Source organism: Mus caroli, chromosome 7 (assembly GCF_900094665.2).
Source record: "Mus caroli chromosome 7, CAROLI_EIJ_v1.1, whole genome shotgun sequence".
Lineage (NCBI taxonomy): Eukaryota > Metazoa > Chordata > Mammalia > Rodentia > Muridae > Mus > Mus caroli.
The window spans coordinates 1,354,600-1,379,529 of NC_034576.1; the positions used below are offsets into that span (position 1 = coordinate 1,354,600).

Sequence of the window (24,930 nt, forward strand, 5' to 3'; positions counted from 1 at the left end):
AAAAGAGTGGCTAAGGTCACAGTATTTCTTCACAGCAATAAAAACTCTGGGACAATGGCATTCTGGAGAAGTCAAACCATGGGTGAGGGGGTGTGCCATGCAGGCAGGTCTGAGAGGTTCTAGGCAGTGAAACATCTCTGTATGGTTCCATTGTGATGGACGCATGTCATTAGAGGCCTGTCCAAACCAGAGTACACAATATGCTACAGATCATAGATGAGACAGCAATCTGGTTTATCAGTTGGAGCAAATGTAACTCTGCTGCGGTGCTGATAAGGAGGGAGGCAAGAGACCAGGGTAAGAGGAAATTCCTCTATACCTCCCACTCTGCTTTGCGGTGAAGCTAGAGAGCCTCAGGCAGGAGGACCAGATGTCAAGGTCATCCCTAGCTACAGGGCCAGTTCAAGGCTAGGCCTTGTGAAACTGTGTCTTACAACCGAGGATGGCTTAGTGTAAGAGCATTTATTGTTCTTCCAAAGGACGAAAGTTCAGTTTTCAGAACCTACAGCAGGCAAGTCACAGCCACCTGTAACTACAGCTCCAGGGGAGCTGATACCATCTTTTGTACACTACAGTACCTGCTTTCCCAAGTACAGGAAAACATTTATACACATAATTAAAAACAAAACACGAAGATCATTGCAAGTTTGACGCTTGCCTGGGCTATATCGGAGGTTACAAACCAGGTTACACAGGCTTACAGTGAGACTTTGTCTCAAAAAACAATGGGCCACCAAGATGGCTCAGCAGGTAAAGACATAGGCACCTGCCATCAAACCTGATAACCTGAGTTTAATCCCCGGAACCCAATGTTGGAAGGTGAGAACCAACTCTCACAAGTTGCCTTTAGACAACCACACTTATACTATGAGCACACATGCCCATGCAAAATGTAAACAAACAAACACCGTAAAAATCTAAAAACAAAACCAGATATGGTAGCACACACTTGTAATCTTGGTATTTGGGAGGCAGGGGGATCACGAGGCCTTGGCTAGATAGCAAGTCTGAGGTCAGCCTGGAGTACACAGGACTCTGTATGAAAAAGAAGAGGCAAGACTAGTGAGTCAGCTCAGAGGGTAAAAGCAGTCTCTGAAGTGCAAGGCTGACCTGGAGATCCTTAGGTCCCTCATAAAGGTAAATAAAGAGAGCTGACATTACAGTTGTCCTCTGGCCACCACAAGTATATGGCAACGGCATTCACTGCCCGCCTCTCCAAAGGCAGTGATGGCACACAGCTTTGACCACAGCACTCTGCAGTCAGAGGCAAGGGTGGAGGTGAGAGGAGAAGCAGCAGAAGCAGGGATCATGTCCACAGGAGGTGCCTGTCCCTGTCCCTTCCCCCACCCCAGGCCTGCACATGAATGACTCCAAGGACCCATCTCTGAGTCTTTCTGAAACCCTTTCTCTGTGCAAACAAAGAACCACTTACAAAAGTGAAGTGACAGGGCAACCAAGTCTGTGCCCTCACAAGAGAGGGCTAGGAATGCAGTAATGTCCCTGCCTTAGGCAGTAGGAGCCCACGTGACCAAGCCCTACCGGTTCCTAGCACAGAGCCCTGGAAAGCAGCCACATAACACCATACTATAAATCTACCCATGGAAGGGCAGACACCACTTGACTGTGCACTCTAAAGTGATATGCAAACTCTACTTCAGAGTAAAATGGCAGTGTTGTTTTGTAGCACTCCCACTGCATCTAGAAGACCCACCACGCCAGGGGGCAGGGCCACTCAAGCAACCTCAGGCTTCTTGCCTCAGTCCTCAAAAAGCTTCCTTCAGCAGCAGGCAACAAAAGACAGATAGCCAACAGCAGAGGATCTATGTGGGCTCAAAGACAGTATCACTACTACAGTCCACTGCCTGATGACCAAGGCCTCAGAAAGGGCAAAATCAAGAACTACATAAGTAGGCTGCTCTTGAGCCCTGACCCCCAGGAATGGTAAAAGATGACAGTCACTACTATGTAAAGAAGAAAGAAGACGAAAGTGGTCGGAGATCAGCAGAACCATCCAGATGATCTGTTACCAGGCACATACAAATGAGCAGAGGAAGAGAGGCTTTGTGCATGTCTGTATACCACATACACACACACATACACACACACACACACACACACTCATAAAAACATGCACCATGTACAAGAAGGGGACCAGGTGGTCTGGGACAGGAGCTTTTCACTACATAATCTTTGTACCTGTCAGACTCTGAACAATGTAACTTTTTATAGATTTCTGTTTTGTCTTCATTTTCTTTTCCCCTCTCCCTTCTCTACCTCCCTCTGCCTCCTCTCTCCCTAGATCTTATATAGGCCAGGCTAGCTTTGAACTCACTATATACCCAAGGATGACCCTGAACTTCTTCTGATCCTCCTGACTCCACCTCTTCACCTCCCAAAAGCTGATGAAGTTACAGGCATGCACAACCACACTTGCTTTATGTGGTACTTGGGATCAAACCCAGAGCTTCCTGTATGCCAGGCCAGCACTCTACCAACAGAGCTCTGCTTCTCATTAGCCTTGATCCTTCAACGTGTAGCACAAGCTGACCTCAAAAAAAAAAAAAAAAAAAAAAAAAAAAAAATTGGCGGTGTTTGTTTGTTTGTTTGTTTTAGAGACAAGGTAGACTAGGCTGACCTCAAACTCAGAGATTCACCTGCCTCTGTGTCCTCAGTACTGGAATTAAAGGCCTGAGTCAGGTGACCTCAAGTTTCCAGGCATCCTCTAGATTAGCTCCCAAAGGTTGAATCACAGATGTGTATCAACATTCTCAGTACCCTATATTTTCAATACTATTGAATGTCTTCATTGGAGGCACAGGGTATTTAAGACACATTCTCCCTGTAGACCCCAGGCTGTCCTAGAACTCACAGAAACCCTCCTGCTTCAGCCTCCCATTTACCAGAATTATAGGTGAGTTATCATGTCCACCTTATTTAATGTCTTTCTAAGAAGCAGCTGGGACTGAATAGGCTGGAGGGACAGGTCAGCAGGTAAGAGCATGTGCTACTTCCAGAAGACCCACATTCAGTTCCCAGCACCCACAGCAAGTGGTTCCAACCACCTATACCTCCAGACCCAGGGAATCCAATGCTTCTAGCATCTAAGGGCACTCATGTGCATATGCCTACACACAGAAACAAACACATATACACAGAACTAAAAATAGTTTTTAGATATTCTTTAAAAAAATTAAGAGAGTCTGAAAAGATGGCTCAGCAGCTAAGAATACTTATTGCTCTTTCTGAGAGAACCTGGATTCAGCTCACAACCACCTGTAACTCAAGTTCAAGGAGATACAATGCCCTTTCTTGCCTCCTCCAAAGGAGGCACTGTATATGTGTAGTGCACACATATATATGCAGGCAAAAAACTCATGCACATAAAAAAACAAGATACAAGTAATAAATCTTAAACTCTTAGACGAAAGCATCGCAGGTTCTTCACTATGTGGCTCCAGATCTGGGTGTAGCAGATTTAGTCCGCTTCCCTACCCTAGGGCTAGGTTATCCTGTGTCTGTCTCTTCATGTCCCTAATGTGGGTGTTACTTCCCAGAGGCTGCCCTGCTCCAGACCTCCTTCCTGCCTCGGAATCAAATCCTTTACCCCTGCTTAAAGGCCTTTCCTACCCGAGCCTTCCGTGTTTTTCCCGCCAGCTTCTATGCCCCAGTAGCATCTGACATCCACGGTGAACAAGCACATGGAGACCAGAGCTCAAGATGCAGAGGAAGGCATCTCCTTCTCTCCTTCTTTCCAAAATCTAGCTTTGTAACCCATTTGGATCTCAAATTCATGGCAATCCTCCTAAGTCCTGGAATTATAAGTATAGGCAGCCAGGCCTGGTTTTACATATCCCAGTCAGACTGGGGGTGTGTGTCAGTTGGTAGTAATAGGATGTTTTCCTGGCTTTCACAGAACCCTAGGTTCTACTCTCAGCAGCTCAGGAACCACGCATGCTGGTGCGTGCCTGTATTCCCGGGCTCTGGAAAGATACAGGCAGGAAGACGAGAAGTTACAGGTCATCTTGTGGTACAGAGAGAGTTCAAGAGTTCAACCTGGTCTGTATGAGATTCTGTCTCAAAAATGGAAAGAAGTCAGAAGTGGTGGTGCACACCTTTAGTTCCAACACCTGGAAGCAGAAGCAGATGCTCTAAGCTCAGTGCTAGGTAGTTCCAGGACAGCCAGGGCTACACCAAGAAAACTGTCTTGAAAAAAAAAAAAAAAGAAACAAAGAAACAAAGAAAGGAAAGGAAAGGAAACACTCAACCTTGCAGAGATGAATAAGGAGTCCCTGCATGTCCTTGTGAGCCTACTCCCAGGTGCATACCCCCAAGACTCCCAACCCCTGCTCACAGCAGCCCAACAGCCAAGAGGCTGAGACAACCCAGACTCCCACTGGCAGATGAACAGATAAACAAAATGTGCTGTGTCAATGTGAAGAAATGTCATTCAGCCATAAAAAGGAATGAAGTACTGACGCATGCCAGAACAAGGATGAACACTGCACTCGCTGAAAGAATCCAGAAGCAAAAAGCCTTATGAGGCACACACCATTCAGTTTACAAGAAATGTCATGAACAGGCAAGTCCTGAGACACATTAAACAAGTGCCTGCAAGAGCTGGGCTTAGCCGGGCGGGGGTGGCGCACGCCTTTAATCCCAGCACTTGGGAGGCAGAGGCAGGTGGATTTCTGAGTTCGAGGCCAGCCTGGTCTACAAAGTGAGTTCCAGGACAGCCAGGGCTACACAGAGAAACCCTGTCCTGAAAAAACAACAACAAAAAAGAGCTGGGCTTAGGGGGACACGGGAGGGACTGCTGGATGTGATGAATGTTATGAAGTTGAGAGGGGGTGAACAACCTTGTGCATACACTAAAAAAATACTACACTGTGCACTCTACAAGGATGGATTTAGCTGGGCCTCAGGACATAGGCTATAATTCAACCTACTTGGAATATGGAGGCAGGAGAATGACAAGTTCAAGTTTTGCTTAGACTGTACAGTAAGTTCAAGGCCAACCTAGGAAAACGTAACAAGATCCTGCCCTCAAACAGAAAGGTAAAGAGAGTTGGAGGTGTGCTTCAATATACCATATACAAAGCCCTGGGCTTGATCAGCAAAACCCCATAAACTAATCTTGGTGATACATGTTTGTAATCCCAGCACTTCAGAAATGGCAGCAGGAGAATCTAAAGCATTTGACTGTAGGAGAGATACTACAAGACTCCACCCTTCCCTTAGATATTCTACCCAACTTCTGCTGGGGGAGGGAGCAGGAGGAACCATACTCCTCAGTGTGGTAGTTATTGGTAAGTTGCCCTTGCTTTGGCAAATAGGCACTCACCTCATGAAACCATCCCTAACTAAATGTAGTGGATCAAATAAACAAAACAACGAAAGAGACATGAATGAAAGTAGGAGGGAGACTTGTTGACAGAAAATTTCCGTGAGTTTAATGCAAGCCTGGTCTATAGCTAGTTACGGGCCAGCCAGAGCTACACAGTGATAGCCTGTCTCAAAAAAAGAAAGAAAGAAAGAAAGAAAGAAAGAAAGAAAGAAAGAAAGAAAGAAAGAAAGAAAGAAAGAGAATTTTATGGTCATTTGCAGCTACAAAAAGAGTTCCAGCCTGGTCTACATGACACATTGCCTCTTAAAAACAAAAACAAAAACAGCAACATATATAACTTATATTATGTAATATTACGTACAATATTATGTAATATATAATTGTATATATTTCCTATATAAATATGTACACACACACTGAGGACCTGAATGGTAGAAGGAACTACATACACAAAATATATAAATTATAAAAATAAACCAAAAACCAGCTAGTGCTTTAACACAATGATTTTCTTTCTGTCCCCGAGGTGGCACCTAAATCTTCACTACGTCTGCCCACGCCTTGGTTCCCTTGCTTCATAGCTGTGAGGGCAGAGAGCATTCACACAGAGCCACCGCAGCACTCACCGAGTGACTGCCCTGTCTGCAGAAGAGAGCATTCACACAGAGCCACCGCAGTACTCACCGAGTGACTACCCTGTCTGCAGAAGTGCTGCTTGGTTGTTGAGGGTTTGGGGTTTTGGTTTTTTGTTTTTGTTTTTTGTTTTTTTTTGGCTTGTTGTTGTTGTTTTTCGAGACAGGGTTTCTCTGTATAGTCCTGGCTATCCTGGAATTCACTCTGTAGACCATGCTGGCCTCGAACTCAGAAATCTGCCTGCCTCTGCCTCCTGAGTGCTAGGATTAAAGGCGTGCACCACTACTGCCTGGCTAAGTTATAACTGGTCAATGTTCCTATGTCTCCAGTTGGTGGAGACCACAAACACAGCTCAGTATCCCACAGTATGTAGGATGATCCCCAAGGCAGAAAACCAACTGACCCCAAACATGGACAAGGACTCTGATACGTATGAGAAGCTCAAGCTGGAACACAAGGTCATCTATCACCACTATCAGGGTCTAATTAGTATCTGGCTCTGACTTCACTACTCCGGCTCCTGCACCACACAGAGTCCCAACAAGAATACAAATCAAAAAGTAAAGGAAGCACCCCAACCTTTGCTCCCCTGTGGATCCAGCAAACCCCACCCCTGTGGTCAACACTGGCCCCAGGCCCTCCCCTGAAATCCTGGAACACTCACAGGAAATGGCGAAGAGAGCCTTGACTCGTACCGTGTCGCAGGAGTCCCGGTCGAGCAGCCGAAGTAGCTTGCGCAGGGCACCCAAGCCCAACACCTGCTCCTGGATGGCTGCAACATTCTGACTGCATGTGCCGATGAGCTGTGCTGCTCTCCAGCGCAGCCCTGCAGCCCCTGCCTCCAGGTATCGACCCACCAGCAGATGCATGCCTGACAGCTGGCAGAAATCTACGGACAGGAGAGGAGAGAAAACTGTCAAAGCCCCCAATTCACAGGCTGACCTCTTACTCCTTAGAATTTAGAGACAAGGTTTGAAACAGGGCATTCATTTAGAGACAGGGTATGAGAAGAAAGGCTGATGAAAAGATTTGGAAGTGAGGCCGGTCTGTAGCTAAGGCTCAGTTGGTGGAGTGCCTGCATAGCCTTCATAAAGTCCTGGGTTTGGGTCTTAGCACCACATACAATAGACATAGTGGTACACTCAGCACTAAGAAGGAGGCAGTAAGATCCTAAGTTCAAGGTCATCCTCAGCTATGTAGAAGTATTACGTCTCCCTGGTTTACATAAGATACTGTCACAAAACAAGAAATTGGGAGGAAGTGGGGGTCATGCCTATTACCCCAGCTACCTGGAAAGCCAAGACAGAGCAGGGTATACCAGTGCACTCCTAGCACTTGGGAGGAAGAGGCCAGTGCACCTCTGTGTGTTTGACTCCACCAGACTGATATATATATATATATTATATAGTTCCATTCCAGCACAGACAGCTGCATAGTGAGATTCTGTCTAAAAAACAAAACGCTGAGACAGGAGGATTAAAAGTTCTGCATGGACTTCAGAAGGAGTTCGAGGTCAGACTCAGCAACTTTCTGAGACCCTGCCTCAAAGCGCAAAATGCAGAGAGGGCTAGCAATCTAGCTCAGTAGAGTAGGCTTGCCATACTCAAGAAGTTCTGAAACCTGGAGGTGACACTGCAAAATATTGTAAGTGTCCTGAATGCTGCCCAGTGCTGGCACAAGCCTGTAATTCCACCACTTAGAAGGTATAAACAGGAGGACAGTCACAAATTCAGCGTCAGCTAGGATGTCATAGACTGTCTGGGCAGTAGTGTGCACGACTTTACTCCTGGCACTCAGAGGAGGCAGGCAGAATCTCTGAATTCCAGGACAGCCAGAGCTATACAGAGAAACCCTGTCTCATAAAACCTCCCTCCCAAAAAAAGTAAAACAAAACAAAAAAATTAAATAAATAAAAGAGATGGATGCTACATAATTATATACTCAAAATGGTTACTTCTGTTTTGTGACGTTTTAATATTTACATATTTATTTATATTTATTAGTTTTGTGTGTGTGTGTGTGTGTGTGTGTAGGCATACACATGTTATGTACGATTTTAAAGGTCAAGGCTCTGGGAGGTGTTTCTCTCTTCCCACCATGTGAGTTTCCAACTTGAACTCAGGTCACTGGGTGGCAACACTTTTTCCCACTGAACCATCTCACTGGCCCATTTTGTGATTTTTTTTTTTTACCTTGATAAATAAAAGTAAAGTTTTAGAAACTCGGCCTGGTGACACACACCTGCAATTCCAGCACTGGGGGGAGGAAAAAAGAAGATTAGGAGTTCAAAGCCAACCCCAGGTACACAGCAAGCATGAGGGTAGCCTGGGCTGCCTGAGAATTTGTCTCAACAACAATAACAAAAAGAATGTGGGGCTTGAGGAATGGCTCAGTGATTAACAACACTTGCTGTTCTTGTAGAGGACCCATTTTCGGTTACCAACTCCCACATAGGCAGACTGTAACTCCATTTCCAGGGGATTCAAAGTTCTTCTCTAGCCTTTGAGGGTACCAGATATGCATGTGGTGATACACACAAATACATACATGCAGGCACTCACACATAAACACAAAACGCCTTTAATCCTAGCTCTCAGGATGCAGAGGCAGGGGGATCTCTGTGGGTTTGAGGCCAACCTAATATGTATACATAGTGAGTTCTAGGCCAGCAAGGGTAACACAATGAGAACCTGTCTCAAAAAAGGGGGAAAAAAGGGCTGGAGAGATGGCTCAGTGGTTAAGAGCACCGGCTACTCTTCCAGAGTACCTGAGTTCAATTCCCAACAACCACATGGTGGCTCACAACCATCTGTAATGAGATCTGATGCTCTCTTCTCCTGTGTCTGAAGACAGCTACAGTGTACTCATATACATTAAATAAATACATACATACATATAAAAGGAAAAAATGGGGCGTCTATGGAAAGATGGTTTTGTGGTTAAGAGCACCAACTGCTCTTCCAGAGGTCCTAAGTTCAATTTCCAACAACCACACAGTGACTCACAATCATCTGTTATGGGATCCAATGCCCTCTTCTTTAAGACAGCAACAGTGTACTCATATAAATAAATCTTTAAAAAAGAAGGAAAAAAAGCTGGTTGTGGTAGCAAATGTCTTTAATCCTCCTTTAATCCTAGTACATGAGACACAGAGGGAGGTAAAATACACAGAGGCAGGTAAAATACCTGTGAGTTTGAGACCATCCTGAACCACAGAGTTCCAAGCCAGCTAGGTCTACATAGTGAGATCTTGTCTCATTTAAAAATAAATAAATTATATATACATACATACATACATATGAATGTGACCTACAGAATGCACCTTGACCATGGATACTTCAATGTCATTCCTTACCCTAGACCTACACATGTCCATCCCACTCCTTTGACAGGAGGATGTCTGTCTGTTCTGATCACAATAGCACCATCCTACCTCAACCTTTGCACTAGCTATTCCTACTGCTTTGAATGCTTTTTGTAAACCAGGAATACCCCATGATACACCCTCACTCAGGTCTCTGATCAAACACTGTACTTCAAGGCGGCCTCAGATTACTACTCCATCCCAAACCACCTCCCTTCCCTTGAGAGAGTAAGCAAATTAGAGAGTAAATATCAGTCCCAGGACTCATCAGGGAAGTATCAGAACAAATCTGTCACCACAGGGACTTGGTGGGGTATGAGGAGGGCTTTGTTCCTGTGCTAATAGAAAGGTGAGGCTGGGAAGAGCAGGTGGTTCAATCCAGAATAGGGGAAAGGGCAGAGCCAGACAGCATGTGGGACAGCCTGGGGAGTGCTGAGGGAAGAGGGTACCTGCTGCATTGTCCATGTTCTCGCACAGGTCTGCCAGCAGCTCTAGTGCGCCTTCACGCTCCTGCTGGTCAGTGGCCAGCTCAGCTTCGCCAGCCATTGCGGGTGTGGCCTGGGACAGGACCCGGAGGCAGTTCTTCATCTGCTCCACCTCCTCTCTCTGGCCCCGGAAGGCGGCCGACATGGCTTCCTGCAGCCATTGGCGTCTCTAGGGAAGAAGGGAGAAGGATGGGGGGAGAAGATGTCTCTCAGTGATTGCCCAGGGAGTGACACTAATAGGACAGCCAAATGCAAAGGCTGATGGCTCTTTCCATCAACAAGTATCTAGGAGACGTCTTGGGGGAAGCACAGGAGTCTCTCATTCTATAGTGCAGTCTGGCTTCCAGCTCACAGCAGTCTTCCTGCCTCAGACTCCCAAGTGCTGGGATTAACAAGCAAGAGCCACCACACTCAGATGTTTACACAGGGTTTTTTTTTTTTTTTTGGTTTTTCGAGACAGGGTTTCTCTGTATAGCCCTGGCTGTCCTGGAACTCACTTTGTAGACCAGGCTGGCCTCGAACTCAGAAATCCGCCTGCCTCTGCCTCCCAAGTGCTGGGATTAAAGGCGTGCGCCACCACCGCCCGGCCACAGTTTTTACTCATAACTTCTTTTCTAGGTACTAGGGAGTCAGTTCTGAGACAGACTGGTTAGAGAGAACAAAAGTGTTGTTCAGAGTGTATGCAAGACAAACACAGAGAGAAGCTAGAGGGAAAAAAAAACATGTAGTGTGACAGGAGATGGCAATATGACAAGTGCTATAGATTAAGCACAGTGGAGGATCATGGGAGTAGAAGTTGGCCTGTAGAACTTAAATGGGGTCATCTTGGAGAGTCAGCTGTCAGCAATGAAATAGGCCAGGGAATAGCCAAGCAGATACTAGGAAGAATATTCACGACAGTGGCAATCACCAACAAGCCAAGGTGGCTGAAGCAAGGTTAAGTGAGGGAAGAAAAAAGTTGAGGAGAGAGAAACACCTCAGGAAAGGAGCAAGTTGGATCTTATAAACAGATGTAAAGGCCTAGATTCTGCTCTGAATGAAGTGGGTGGAGCTGCGAAGGGAGTTCTCCCGAGGAGAGGTAGAGAGGTGGACTGAGAAGCATAAGAACAGGGACAAGAGCGCTTACTAGGATTCTAAGTAGTCCATGCAAGAGAAAAGTTTATGGAGCAGATTTCAGTGACACATGCTTGTAATCCCAGCATGGGGTGGGATGGAGGCAGAAGCAAGTTCAAGAACAATCTCAACTGTGTGTCAGTGTGAAATATGGCCAGATCCTGGACGCTGGGTGAGCTAAGGGAAGAGGGGAGAAAGAGGAGTCAGGCTGATACAGCGGTTCTGTCCTCAGCAACAAGACCCGCCCCGTTACCCAAAACATGTCAGGTTTGAAGATCAGCTATACAACCGGGGGCTGTGGTGAGCTGGATGATTCTGTATTGTGACAAATGTCCTGAGAACTACATGAGGTTTAGTATCCCTGGTCTGCACTTGCTACCAAGTTGGAACAAGAAGGGCTCTCCAGCCATGCCAACTGTCGTCTGGAGAAATTAAAAAAAAAAAAAAAAAAAAAGAGCCGGGCGTGGTGGCGCACNCCTTTAATCCCAGCACTNGGGAGGCANAGGCAGGCGGATTTCTGAATTCGAGGCCAGCCTGGTCTACAAAGTGAGTTCCAGGACAGCCAGGGCTATACAGAGAAACCCTGTCTTGGGGGAAAAAAAAAGCCAGAAAAGATAGAGACTGGGGAGAACAAGAGATAACAAAACAAAGGAGTCCAGAGGAAGACCAGAAACTACACTGTCCCCCAAAAGGGCGCTTCAGGAGGACTGAAATGGCTAGCATACACCTGTAAGCCCAAGACTTTGGAGGTGGGGCAGGAAGGTCAGGAGGGTAAGGTCATTTAGGCTAGCCTGGTCTGTTTGAGACCGCAATCTCAAAACAGGAAAGAAAAGGGGAAGAAGCTGTAAGGCTTTGAAATCACGCTCATGGACAAATTTGGGCAAACTACCTCATTGCTCTATGCCTATTTCCACCTTGTACTATAAAGATTTAATGACACAACATGTATAAATTATTCTGTAACTTAACTGAATTACTATAATATTCTATGTATCGTAAATGTCAGCTAAAAAAAATTACATGCAAAATTCCTATCAACCTTTAAGACAATTCTGTCAGGTTTTATTATAGCTATTCCAAATTCATTGATTTAAAAAAAAAAATCAGAGGCAAAGAAAGAATGTGAATTGCCCAACCAAGGTCATGGTTGGCAACTGGCCAAACCCAACTATGCTGTGTACAAGTCAGTATAAACTGGAACATCAGAACTGCCTGATGAGACATTATCATTACTATTATCACCATCAATTCAAAATGAACGAACACTTGAGGATTCGAAAGATTAAATAATATACCCAAGGTCACACTTGTGGAGACAAGGCTGAATCAAGTTCTGCCTGGGTCTAGAGAACCCTAGCTTGCTTTTTAACTTTTCACTCATCATGAGACTGACTATTCTGCTTCCCAATACAAGGCTGCGATCAGACACTTTACAGCTGACCTTCACCCTATCATGATGCCACATTTAGACTCTAGCTCACCACCCAGGAAGACAACAGCTTGTAGCTCACTAAGCCACTCTCCCCAAGACACTTAGATCCCCAGGACCCTCACCCAACCTTCTTAGTCCTCATACTTTACCTCCTCGCTCATGGGTTCTGGAGGGGGGTCTGGCTCCTGAGAACCCGCAGTAATAGCCATCTGCAGCAGGCCTTGGAGGTTCCGTGGAGGCCGGGGGTTGCCTGAGCCCCCCGCCGAGGAACCACTGCCCCCTGACGAGCAACCCTGAGAGGCCGGAGGCAACGCAAGAGGGAGGCGACTGCCCCCTGAGCCTTTGTCTGCCATGGACCTTCTGTGAAGGAAGAATGTGTTTAAAGGAAATTGATGGTCACCGCTGAGGCAGCAATGGTGTCCGGATGGGTCGACTCTTGAAGGTCTGCTGAGAAGGTGGAGTTTTGAAGGTGTTAGGAGTCTTTTCATGATCCCAAACCATTCTGCCTGCAACCACCTTAGCCATAGCCCCCTTTCCTTCCTTCATACTAACAGGACCCTTGCCCAAATCCAGATGTCCCTCCTTACTCCCTAGCAACAGGCCCCACCTACTCCCTGGCAACGAGCCCCCCCAAGCTCCCCAGCTTGCATCCTCGTCTCTTAGCAACCCCACTGCCCCGCCTCCATGGCAACAAGCCTTCTCTCAGTCTCCTTAGCAACAAGTCTCCTCCCGTGTCTTTTAAGAGGGGCGCCCCAATGGGGCTGATCTCACCTTGCCGGGTCTAGAGCTGCCACCACGCCTAAAGATAGACTAGGCTGCACCTGACTCTATTGGGCGCCGCCATCTTTGCCGGAAATACGCAGTTCTCACACGGAAGTGCCTCACCCCAAGCTGTTTGCCCAGTTCTAAGCAGCACCTCTTGGCAGATGCGGCACTTAGCTCCGCCTCTGTCGACTAGGCCCCCACCTCTTTCTCATTGTCACGCCCCTACATTTCGCGCTTTTGTTATAAGCCCCGCCTCCTAGCTTCTCTGTTTATTTTTGCAAACAAGGGACTTTCATGGCGAACTCCTCCCCTCCCAGACATAGGCCCCGCCTATGCCCATATTCCCCGCCTCTTTTCTAGGCCTTTCGGCCTGTCCCAGTCAAGTCACGCCTCTTAGTACCTGGAACTTCAGCTTGTCCTGTTCGGCCACGCCCCTGCGTAGGCCACGCCCCTTCTCTGCTGCTGCTCAGGCGGTTTTGTTCCTCACTCAACTGATTTTAACTGCATTTGCTCCTAGAGTCTCGGGATATCGCCCCTAATATCCCACCTTTGTAACCTGAGATTCGGGCTCACTTTTTTCTAGGCCTCAGTTTCCCCATTTATTACCGGTTTCAGTGTGGAATACTCTGTGTGAGTTGTGTATATATCTTCATGTGACTATGCATGGTGTGTGGGAAGTCCCATATCAACGTCAGCTGCCTTCCACCTTCGATCTTCCAATCATTTAAAAAATATTTTTAGAGTTATTTATTTATTTATTTATTTATTTATTGGGTTTTTCGAGACAGGGTTTCTCTGTGTAGCCCTGGCTGTCCTGGAACTCACTTTGCAGACCAGGCTGACCTCGAACTCAGAAATCCACCTGCCTCTGCCTCCTAAGTGCTGAGATTAAAGGCAGGCACCACCACCACCCGGCTAGATTTTATTTTTAAAGATTGTTTTTAATTATGTAGTATTGGGGGAAGAGGCAGATGCCTGTAAATGCAGGTTTCTATGGGGCCAGAGACAAAGGACAAACTAAAGCTGTAGTTACAGGCAGTTATGAGACAACCAATATGGGTGCTAGGAACCAAGCTCAGGCTCTTTGCAAGAACAGCAAGAACTCTTAATGACAAGCTATCTCTTCAGCCTCTTAAATTATTGTTGTTGTTCTTTTAATTTTTTGTAGACTTAACTATTTACTTGTGTACAAATAGTTTGTGGTTGGTTAGTTTTTGTTTTGCTTTTTGAGACTGTTTTACGGTATAACCTTGGCTGTCCTGGAACTTACTCTGTACACCATGCTGTCCTCAAACTCACAGAGATCCACTTTCCTCTGCCTCCTGAGTGCTGGGATTAAAGGTGTGCGCCACCAATGCCCCTGAATGTTTTGCCTGCATGTATGTGCGTGCACTGTATGCTTGCTTGATGGATTGCCAGGAACTGGAGTTACAGATGGTTGTGAGCCATCATAATTGGGTGCTAAGAATTGAACCTGAGTCTTCAGCAAGAGCAATAAAGCAACGAGAGTTCCTAATCATTGACCTCTCTCTCCGTCCCACCCCACCCGTTTTGTTTTTTGTTTTGGAGATGGTTTCTTATTTTGGTGTTTTGTTTTGAGGAGGCTCTCAGTAGGTAGCCTTGGCAGGCCTGCAGAACAACGTGAGCAGGTTGCCCTACAACTCATAAATATTCACGTGCCTTAAAAGTATGCACACTCACCCTGCCCTGTTTTATTCATTTTTATTTTGTGTATGAGTCTTTTACCTACTTGTATATATATACACGCCTTATGTACCTGCTTGGTGCCCTTGTGGGCCAGAAGATAAGGTTTGTTCCCTGGAACTCTTACTATTGCTGTTAACAAATATCTTGTTTTTAATTTTGTTTTGAAATGGGTTTCTCTGTGTAACCCTGGCTGTCCTGGAACTCATTATGTAGACCAGGCTGGAATCAAACTCAGAGATCTACCTGTGTCTGCCTCCCAAGTACTAGGATTAAAGGTATTTGCCACCATTGCCTGGCTTGATTTTTGTATTTAAAAAGAAATTATTTTTTTTATTAGTACTCAGTCTGCATATACATCTGCATGCCAGAAGAGGGCATCAGATCCTGTTATAGATAGTAGTTGTGAGCCACCATGTGGTTGCTGGGAATTGAACTCTGGACCTCTCGAAGAGCAGTCAGTGGGGTTTTTTTATTTGTTTGTTTTGGTTTTGGGGTTTTTTTTGGGGGGGGGTTGTTTGTTTGTTTGTTTTTTCGACACAGGGTTTCTCTGTGTAACCCTGGCTGTCCTATAGACCAGGCTGGCCTTGAACTCAGAAATCTGCCTGCCTATGCCTCCCAAGTGCTGGGATTAAAAGCGTGCACCACCACTTTCCGGCTGCAGTCGGCGCTCTTCACTGCTGAGCAATCTCACCTACTCCAGACTCTTTATGTATGTGTATATGTGTAGGCCAGAAGAGGGTTTTGTATTCCTTGGAGCTGGAGTTACCAGTAATTGTGAGCTTCCTGACATGGGTTCTGGCAACAGAACTTGGGTCCTCTGAAAGAATAGAACTCNTTGTGAGCTTCCTGACATGGGTTCTGGCAACAGAACTTGGGTCCTCTGAAAGAATAGAACTCAATTGCTAAGCCATCTCTCCAGCCTTACCTTTTATTTTTATCTATTTTTTTTTTTTAGATAGGGTCTGTCACTGACCCTGGAGCTTGCCCATTAGGTTATACCAGCTGGCTATTGAATCCCAGAGAATCTTCCTGTTTCCACTTCTCTATAACCATGTACTACTACACCCACCCTGTGGGTGCTGAGACTCAAACTCAGGTCCCTTATCATGTGCAACAAATATTTTACTAACTAAGCCATTTCCCTAGCCCTATTCTCTAGGTTTTTAAATAGGATCTCTGTAGCCCAGGCTGGTCTTGAACTTGCTATATACCTGGGCTGATCTTGAATTCCTCTTCCTCTCAAGTACTGTGATTACAGGTATGTGCCATTATTAATAGGACTCCTCTTACTCTAGAGAATCTCAGTAGAGATGGAAAAGCTATATGATCACATTCCTTATAGGTTATTAAAAATGTATTTATCTATATATATGTATCTATCATACTGTAACTTTCATAGTATGCAAGGAGCTTGCATCTAGGCTATCATCATGGTGTGTACGTGTTCAATATTCATATATACATATAAATATACTATGTACATTTATACTATGTGGCATCATATATCATTAGACATATATACATCATACATAGACATATATATGTACATATACATATATGTGTGTATATAATGTATATACATACACACACACACACTCTAGTTCTAATTCTCAGAACCTATAAATATATGACCTTATATGCCAGAAGAAATTTGAAGATGAGATTCATTTAAGGATTTGTTTGTTTGTTTGTTTGTTTTTGCGCAACAGGGTCTTACTATATAGCTTTGGTTGGCCTGGGACTTGCTAAACTCACAGAAGTTTGATTGACCCCATCTGCATGATGAGTGCTGAGTTTAAAGTATGTGATCTGCTCTCAGTTACAGATCTACAACATCCTGGTGTATCTTGATTCCAGCCTAGTCTATATAGTGAGTTCCAGGACAGCCATGGCTACACAGAGAAACCCTGTTTCCAAAAACAAACACCCAAGGTGGAGAGCTCCTGAGGAAGGACACTAGAGGCTAGCCTTTGTCCTCCACAAACATTATGCACTCGTGTGAACTCACATCTGCACACACACATACAAATAATAAATTACAGATGTGGGGAGAGTAACCAGACTACATTATAGACATGTGAAATTTTTTCAAAACTATATTTTTTTTTGTTTTACTTTATTTTGTTTGTTTTTTGAGACAGGGTTTTATCATGTAGCCATGGCTGTCCCGGGGAGGAATTTTGTAGATTTAGCACCCTGCCATATCCTTACCATTCAGAACAGTGTATGTCTCAGATTTGATACTGAAATGAAGATGGCTTGATAGGCTTACCACTTCAGAGGAGCACCAATTTGCATTGATGCACCCTGTGAGAAACTTGGGGATGGAATGGATGTCTAACAACTTAGGGTGCCTGCCATAAAGAAGTCTATGGCTTAGACGGAAGCTTAATAGGGACCAGATTCCACACAGCTGAGTGCAGACCTACGGTCCTCCCACAGAGGCACATGGATTATACTGAGGCCTACCTGAAGTTTACAGGACTTAACAAGCAAACATTACACATCCAGCCTGCACTGGGATCTATCTGCCTACCTATCAAGGTATAGGAGACATTAAAGCATGGTGGTATCAGACTGTTTTTAAACAATTTTAAAGGAGTTGGAAGAAATATGTATATGGATAACTGGCTGTGCATAAGTGTACCACATGTGTACTTTGATCCCCGAAAACCAGATGGAGTTACATACAGCCATGAAGTACTGTATAGATGCTGAGAATGCAAATCCCCGCCCGGGTCCTGGGAAGCAGCCTACTCTTCCTAACTGCTGAATCATCTCTCCAGGACTGCCATTCCACTCTTGAGAGACAGAAGCAGGAGGGTCTGAAGTTCAAGGTCATCTTCAGCTACATAGTTTGAGGTCAGCTGGACTTTGTCTTAAAAAAAAACAAAAAAAAAAAAAAACAAAAAACAAAAAAACCCAAGAGCAGGACGTGGAGCCCTGATAACAGTGGGAACATAGACTTAGCCCAAGGAGTACACAGTGTTGACCTTAGAGGACATAGAGAAATAGATCACACTTGGGTCTCCAACTCCCCAAAGTCCTTCCCTTTTCTATCTTTGTCTCTTTTATCCTCTGCCACCACCACCACCACCACCCACACACACACTCCACAGTCTGTTCCCATCTAAACCAAGCATCTTTCCCTCCTGTGAATACATGGACCCTTGACAGTCCTTATTTCTCTTTGTCCCCCTCTCTCAACATCTTCCTTTGCATTTCTGTCTCCTCATCCCTGTCTGTTGTTTGTCTCCTATCCCTGTCTGCCCCTTTCAGCTCTTTTTTGAGGGGGTGGGTTGAGAGGGCGTTCTCACATAGTCTAGGCTGTCCTCAAACACACTTTATAGCTGGAATGGCCTTGAACTCTTAATCCTCCCCGCTCCGTTATTACCTCCTTCACTCCTCCACCCTGTCTCTGATATTCTGCATCTTCCCACCTACTAATGTATGTCAGACTTCTCTTTGTGTCTTCATCTCTGCTCGTCTACTACTGGTTCTGTAGCTCTCTCCATCCTTCCCTCCATCCTTTCAGGCATCCCTCTCTCCTGCAGCATCCCTCTCCTACAGCATCCCTCCACCTACCCATACATCCCTCCACCTATCCCAGCATCTTCCCACCTCCTCCCCGTCCGTCCAGCTTCCAGGCCCGCCCCCTGCCACTCCCCCTCCCCCTCCGAAAGGGTTAACTGTGGGGAAGGGCCGGGAGTCCCCGGATGGTGATGTCAGCGTGCCGGAGAGAAAGGACGAGGTGGCGGGGGGAGGCGGAGAGGAGGAGGAGGCGGAGGAGAGAGGGCGCGTGGGGGGGCGGGGGGGATCTCGGCCTGCAGCATCCGCCGGCCCCACACTTCAGACCCCCCCTGCAGGGGGAGGCACAGGAAGGGGGGGCCGGCCAGGGACGGGCTGGGGAGGGGGGGCCGCGCAGCCCCCCCCCGCCATGCTGATTCCAGGGGCCTGACCCCCCCGGCAGCCCCCCCTCCCCCAGCTCTGCGGCCCACCGACTGGGGGGGCCAGCCCAGCCCCCTGGGGACCCCCGGAGAAGTGGGGAGCAACCGGGGGGGCCGGGACGGAGGTGTCGCCGGCCCCCACCGGAGGAACGGGGCGACGGGCCGCAGGGGGGGCGGCCGGGGGACCGGTCGGGCCGGGACCAAGGGCACCATGTCGTCCGGGTCCAAGGAAGGTGGCGGGGGCTCCCCCGCCTACCACCTCCCACACCCACACCCACACCCACCCCAGCACGCCCAATATGTGGGCCCCTATCGCCTGGAGAAGACGCTGGGCAAAGGACAGACAGGTGAGAACCTAAGCGGACACCTGGGGCGGGGGCGGGGTGCTGGAAGGGGCAGAGGGCGGGACCATGGATATTTAAAGGGCAGACCCCTGGGTCCCTCATAGAAAAGGGGCTTGGGTCCTGAGTTCCAAGTGCCCACGGTGTACGGAGTAGAGTCTGACGCTGGGGCCTTGAGATGGCAGGGGTCTGGGACTTGTGGGTCCGAGGGAGAAGTAGGGGTCTGGACTACTGTGGCTCAAATAACCCTATTGGGGCAGATATTGGAGGGGCTGCAGGAAGCTGTGGGGAAGTAGGCCCATTACGGGTGTGGGACCCGGGCTAATTCTGCAAGCTGAGGCAGGCGGGTGCTGCAGTACAGCCGCAGGCAGGGTGGAGGTGCAGGCTGGGTGGAGGTGCATCCATCCCGAGAGAGGCTGCTATCCTGTCCCTCTTATGCTCAAAAGCGGTCACTTGCGCTCGGTGCAGCAAGCTGGAGCCCTAGGGTGTGAGGTCAACTACATTCTCTCCATTCTGCAGTGTGGAAATAGAATGGAGAGGTGGACTGTAGAAAGCTCAGCTCCCAGCCAGAAGTGGCCCTGGAAAGCAGAGTTATCTTTGATTGATGCTAAAGGCTGAGTGTGGCCACAACCATCTCCTTCTAGGCAGGGGATCGAGGTGAACTGGGAGACGACCTCCAGTGTTCCAGGCTGTGGGTTCTGGGTCCCTATGCAGTTGAGTTCCAGGCCTGAGATAGGAAAGGGAGGTCAGGCCTTTATATCCTGGTAGTAAGAGTGTGACGCACTGTTGACCTCAATTCTTGAACTTTGGCAGAAGGGGTTATGTACCTGCACCGCTGGGCCTGAGGGAGGAGGGCTGGGGCCAAGACTACTGGGTCTAAGGAAGGAGGGATAAGATCTGGATTCCTGGGACTGAGAAGAGGTACCTTACAGAGCTGAGCTCTGGACTCTGAGGAGTGGTCAGGGGATACGCATGCTTTTTGACCATGACAGCTATTTTTTAAGAGTTAAAAAATAATAATTGCAGGCTTGGGTTTTGGAAGGAGGTGAGGATGGGGAGGCTTGGGAAAGAAGAAAAATTGAGAGTCTATTTTGTGAGATTATAGGGCTTCTGAAATCTGAAAAGAAAGATGAAGTTGGGCAGACATACCAGAAGGCCAGAGAGTCAGAATGAAAGGCCAGGAGAGGCTGGTGGAGGGAATAGGCGAAGGGCAGACAGTCAAAAGGACCAAGAGTGGGCAGCGTGCTTAGGAAAGAGTTATGTTTTCTAGGCATGGCAGCTGTTGGCTACCAGTTCAAATGCAGAAATTGGGGGTAGAAGAAATGGGTAACCAAGCCGGGGGTGGGGGTGGGGATGTGTTGACAACTTGAGAGCTAGGGTGAACTCCAGAACACCCCATATTTTAAATCCGATCTCCAGGTCTAGTTAAACTTGGAGTCCACTGCATCACGGGTCAGAAGGTCGCTGTCAAGATCGTGAACAGGGAGAAGCTGTCGGAATCGGTGCTGATGAAGGTGTGTGTGTGTGTATATGTGTGTGTGTGTAGTGGGAGTGTCCTTTGGCGCAGAAGGAAAGGCGGGGAGGTGATACTGACCCTTTCTCTTGTGGCCCTGGCCCCTCAGGTGGAGAGGGAAATCGCCATCCTGAAGCTCATTGAACACCCACACGTGCTCAAGCTCCATGACGTCTACGAGAACAAGAAATATTTGTAGGTATTTATAGACGCCCGGCCCCTCCGTCCTCCCTCTCCACGGTGTAGACACCGCTCCAGAAACAGGACGCAAGCTTCCGGGCTAGCGATGTAACTCGGTTGCTAGAGTGCTCCTGTGGAATGCAGGAGGCCCTGGGTCCAGCCCCCAGCACTGCATAAGCCTGTGGCAGCCCTCAAGGATCATCCCAGCTCTTTTAAGCTGAGGCCGCACTGTCCAAAGGTCAAGGTCATCCTCAAAAGGTCAAGGTCATCCTCAGCTCCACTGTTTTTAACTTTAAGGTTGGATCACTGAATGCTTAGTCCTTCCCTTGGGTATAGGAGCATCCCCCAGTCTACACTCTGCCTGATACTACAACAGAGTAGAGTGGTCCTGAGTGCAGAGCAGAAGCTGTGCCTCTTGCTGCTATCTCTCTGCCTCAGCCTCCCGAGTAACTGGGGTTACCAGCCTGTACCACCAAACTCAACTTCCTGCCTCTTTCTTCCTAAAACAATTAAGGTTACATTAGCTTAGAAGCCTAAAGGATCCTTCCAAATTCTCACTCTAGGACACCTGAGGTCTCTCCTATCCCAACATCACTTCCGATGCCAAGGCTGGCCACCCCAACAGTAGGCCTCCTGGAGTCCTGTGTCAGTATCACAAAGTCCATTACCGTCCAGTTAAGATGGGGGTGGGATCAGCTGTCTGGGCTTCAGAGAATGACTCTTTGTGCAGACTCTGGTGGCCCAAAGAATAGCTGGAGTGGACAAAGGAAGAGGGGACTGGCCTCACAGTTCCCCTCCCCACCCCCCAACCTTCCCAGGGTGTAAGATAAAGCCAGTACTCCAATGTTCATCAGATTGGGAGAATAGGTTTCCCCAAGCTGGAAGCAATGTGCAGCCCCGGGTCCTCATGGGAGTTGTAGTTCTTAGGCTTCCCAGGTGTGGAGGCAAGGAGAAGCCACTGTCTTCACAATTGATGGTTACCATTCCCACTCCACAATCAAAGCTGAGACAGGGCTCATGAGAGTTTGTGCTTCACATGGGAATCTAGCTATCCAACAGCTCGAAAATCGACTTTTTGTTTCCTGGGAACTGATTGGAACTGGAGGTTTAATCTTTCAGAGCCTGATGGGATTTGGTGGTCTCTAGAATCCAGGTGGCTGATGGGAATGTCCCAGAGGCTTATGGGACTTGGGAGGGGTTTTGTTTTGTTTTGTTTTAAACTTCTTTACATTGATGGGAGTTTTCCTTTATCTTTGGTGTATACTGTAATTGTCACTGCCCAAAAGTGAATGCAAACTTGGATTTGTTCACAGGCTACTGAACAAATTAGAGGCTTGGGCTATGGGTGGGGGATTGTGCTAATGGAAGTAGGGTCTTTATTTCCCAGAGTTCGGTGGGGATTATGGTTTCTGACCTCAGGTGCCAATGAGGTTACATTATCTCCAAAAACAACCAAGAGTTTCCTTGGGAATCAGTGCCACATGGGACTAGTGGGAATTGAGTCTTGGTTTCCTAGAGACGTGTGGATATTGGAATCACTTCTCTTGGAGGCTTGTGGCAACTGGAATCTCTTTCTCAGGGACTGCAGTTGAAATTTCTTCCTTGCAGAGACTGGAATTGGGGCTTCACTGTCTTCAGAAAAGGGGTGCCAGGCCTCGGTCCTTCACATGCTCCTTCCAGCCCTCCGCCCCGTCTGTGTCTTTCAGATACTTGGTTCTTGAGCATGTTTCTGGTGGTGAGCTGTTCGACTACTTGGTAAAAAAAGGGAGACTGACACCCAAGGAGGCCCGGAAGTTCTTCCGCCAGATCGTGTCAGCACTGGACTTCTGCCATAGCTACTCCATCTGGTGAGGGGACAGCTGCAGCGGGGTGACGACTGAGGGTGGTGGACCAGGAGGCTGGTTGCTGCAGCCACATGAAGGGCTGAGCAGAAACCAGTGTGGTTAGCCCTCAACCCTAACCTTTTGAAAATTCCTGGTATTGTAACTCAGGCCATACAATTTACCCTTTTGAAAAAGTGTACAGTTTAGTAGTTTTAAATACATTTTCAGCCTTGTGCATGGTTGCTATGTAATTTTGGAACTTTCTTTTAAGTGTGTGTGTGTGTGTGTGGTTTTGGGCTTTGGCGTGTGCTAGGCAAGCAAAACCATTTGCAATACATCCCCAACTTTTTTTTCACTTTTTCTTTATGTGTGTGAGAGAGAAACTGGGTTTCATAAAGCTCCTCACTATGTAAGCTAGGCTGCCCGAAAACTCATTGCTGTCCCCCTGCCTCAGCCTCCTGTTTAATCATATTACAGCTGTGCACCACACATAGTTTTGGCTCTGTATTTGGTGGTTTGTACATTTGATTTCTTATTGATGTGTGTGAGAAAGAGTTTGCATACATGTGTGCAACAGTGTGCATGTAGGGGTCACATGACAACTTTTAGGAGCCTGTTCTGTCCATTTATGGACCCTAGGGATCAAACTGAGGTCCTCAGGCCTGGAGGCAAGTGCCTCCTCCCTGCCCACCCACCCCCACCCCCCAGCCATCTTGCCAGCACTTCTGTGCTGCCCAAACCTAAGTCAAGGTGACTACATTTCTATCCAATGGTTTCTTCTAGAAGCTATACAGTTTTTGGTTTTGGGGTTTTTGTTTTGTTTTGTTTTTGGGTTTTTTTTTTTTTTTTTTTTTTTTTTTTTTGTTTTTTTTTTTTTTTTTTTTTTTTTTTTTTTTTTTTGATTTTTCGAGACAGGGTTTCTCTGTGTAGCCCTGGCTGTCCTGGAACTCACTCTGTAGACCAGGCTGGCCTCGAACTCAGAAATCTGCCTGCCTCTGCCTCCCAAGTGCTGGGATTAAAGGTATGCGCCACCACGCCCGGCTACGAAGCCATACAGTTTTATCTCTTGCATTTAAATTTGGTGTCCCTTTCAAGTTAATAATTGTGTTTGATATGAGGTAAGAATCACAGTTCATGTTTATGATGTTAATATCCCAACAGAGAGATACTTCTTTTCCTCAATGACCTGCCTTTAACCCAGACAAGATATGATGCATGTAGCATTTAGGGTGAGGGGTACATGCCTGTGACCCTAGCACCTAGGAGACAGAGGCAGGAGCTCCATTGAGAGTTTAACACCAGCAAGCTCTATATAAGGAATTCTAGCCCAGCCAGGGCTACATAGAAAGACCCTCTCTTTAAAAGCAAAAAGAGATGTGGCTAAAGAGATCTCTCAGTGGCTAGAACATGTAATGCAGAGGATCCCAAGTTCAAGCCCCACCACCCATATCTGAAGCCTCCCAGCTGCTGTCAGTCCAGCTCCAGGATCCAGGAAGATGAAATACCTCTGGCTTCACACACACACATACACACTCACGCGCACTCGCACACGCACTCACACGCGCACACACGGTAAATCCTTTAAAAAGGCAACTGAACTCAGATTATTTAAATTAAATTCAACACTTTTTTTAAGCAGCCAGGGTGTGAAGCTCTGAGGTTGAGGACTGCATTGAATCTGACCCAGTCACCGACCACTCCGATAGAATCTACAGATCTTGAGGAGTTTGGTCGAGGATCAGAAAGGTCCTGACCAGTTGTCTGCCTTGGGTGGCAAGGTTTGTTTGTTTGTTTGTTTGTTTGTTTGTTTTGTTTTTTCCAAAAAAAAAAGTTTCTTGAAGCCTATTGTGGCTCACAGCTGTAATCCCAGCACTCGAGAGGGGGAAGCTGGTAGATCTTTAAAAAGTTCTAAAAATTACTTGATATGCACTCCTAACAATAACAACAATGACAATAGGAATAACAGCTGGGCATGGTGGTTCACATGGGAGGCAGAGGCAGTCAGATCTCTCTGAGTTCAAGGCCACCCTGGTCTACAGAGTGAGTCCCAGAGACAGCCAGGGCTACACAGAGAAACTCTGTTTGGGGGTGTGTGGGGGGACTGGGGAGATACTTGATATGGAATTATTTTTGTTTTTCTTGGGGGTAGTAAGACTCTCACGGTGTAGCCCAGGTTGGCCTGGAACTCATGTCAATCCTCCTGCCTGTATACCTCTATACATGAGCCACTATACCTTGCCATATTTTTATTTTATTTTATTTTATTTTATTTTATTTTATTTT

The 24,930-nt window shown here is 47.0% G+C and overlaps 2 protein-coding genes across 4 annotated transcripts in view; one reads left to right on the forward strand and one right to left on the reverse strand.

Moving 5' to 3' along the window:
- The window catches only part of Hspbp1 (HSPA (Hsp70) binding protein 1), a 22,393-nt gene extending 9,074 nt beyond the window's left edge, over window positions 1-13,319 (reverse strand). Inside the window, exons 1-4 of one of the 2 annotated variants that reach the window (XM_021167017.2) lie at window positions 13,143-13,319; window positions 12,521-12,815; window positions 9,791-9,995; window positions 6,642-6,866 (exon numbers count right to left, since the gene is read on the reverse strand). In XM_021167017.2, coding sequence (XP_021022676.1) covers window positions 6,642-6,866; window positions 9,791-9,995; window positions 12,521-12,724 — 634 coding nt within the window. In that variant the 5' untranslated portion in view covers window positions 12,725-12,815; window positions 13,143-13,319. Of the gene's footprint in view, window positions 1-6,641; window positions 6,867-9,790; window positions 9,996-12,520; window positions 12,819-13,142 lie in introns of both variants that reach the window. The other variant, XM_021167018.2, reaches the window with a different exon arrangement.
- A 5,238-nt stretch (window positions 13,320-18,557) lies between these two features.
- The window catches only part of Brsk1 (BR serine/threonine kinase 1), a 24,905-nt gene continuing 18,532 nt past the window's right edge, over window positions 18,558-24,930 (forward strand). The window contains exons 1-4 of one of the 2 annotated variants that reach the window (XM_021166339.2): window positions 18,558-19,137; window positions 20,551-20,645; window positions 20,754-20,839; window positions 22,531-22,671. In XM_021166339.2, coding sequence (XP_021021998.1) covers window positions 19,002-19,137; window positions 20,551-20,645; window positions 20,754-20,839; window positions 22,531-22,671 — 458 coding nt within the window. In that variant the 5' untranslated portion in view covers window positions 18,558-19,001. Of the gene's footprint in view, window positions 19,138-20,550; window positions 20,646-20,753; window positions 20,844-22,530; window positions 22,672-24,930 lie in introns of those variants that run through there. The other variant, XM_029480076.1, reaches the window with a different exon arrangement.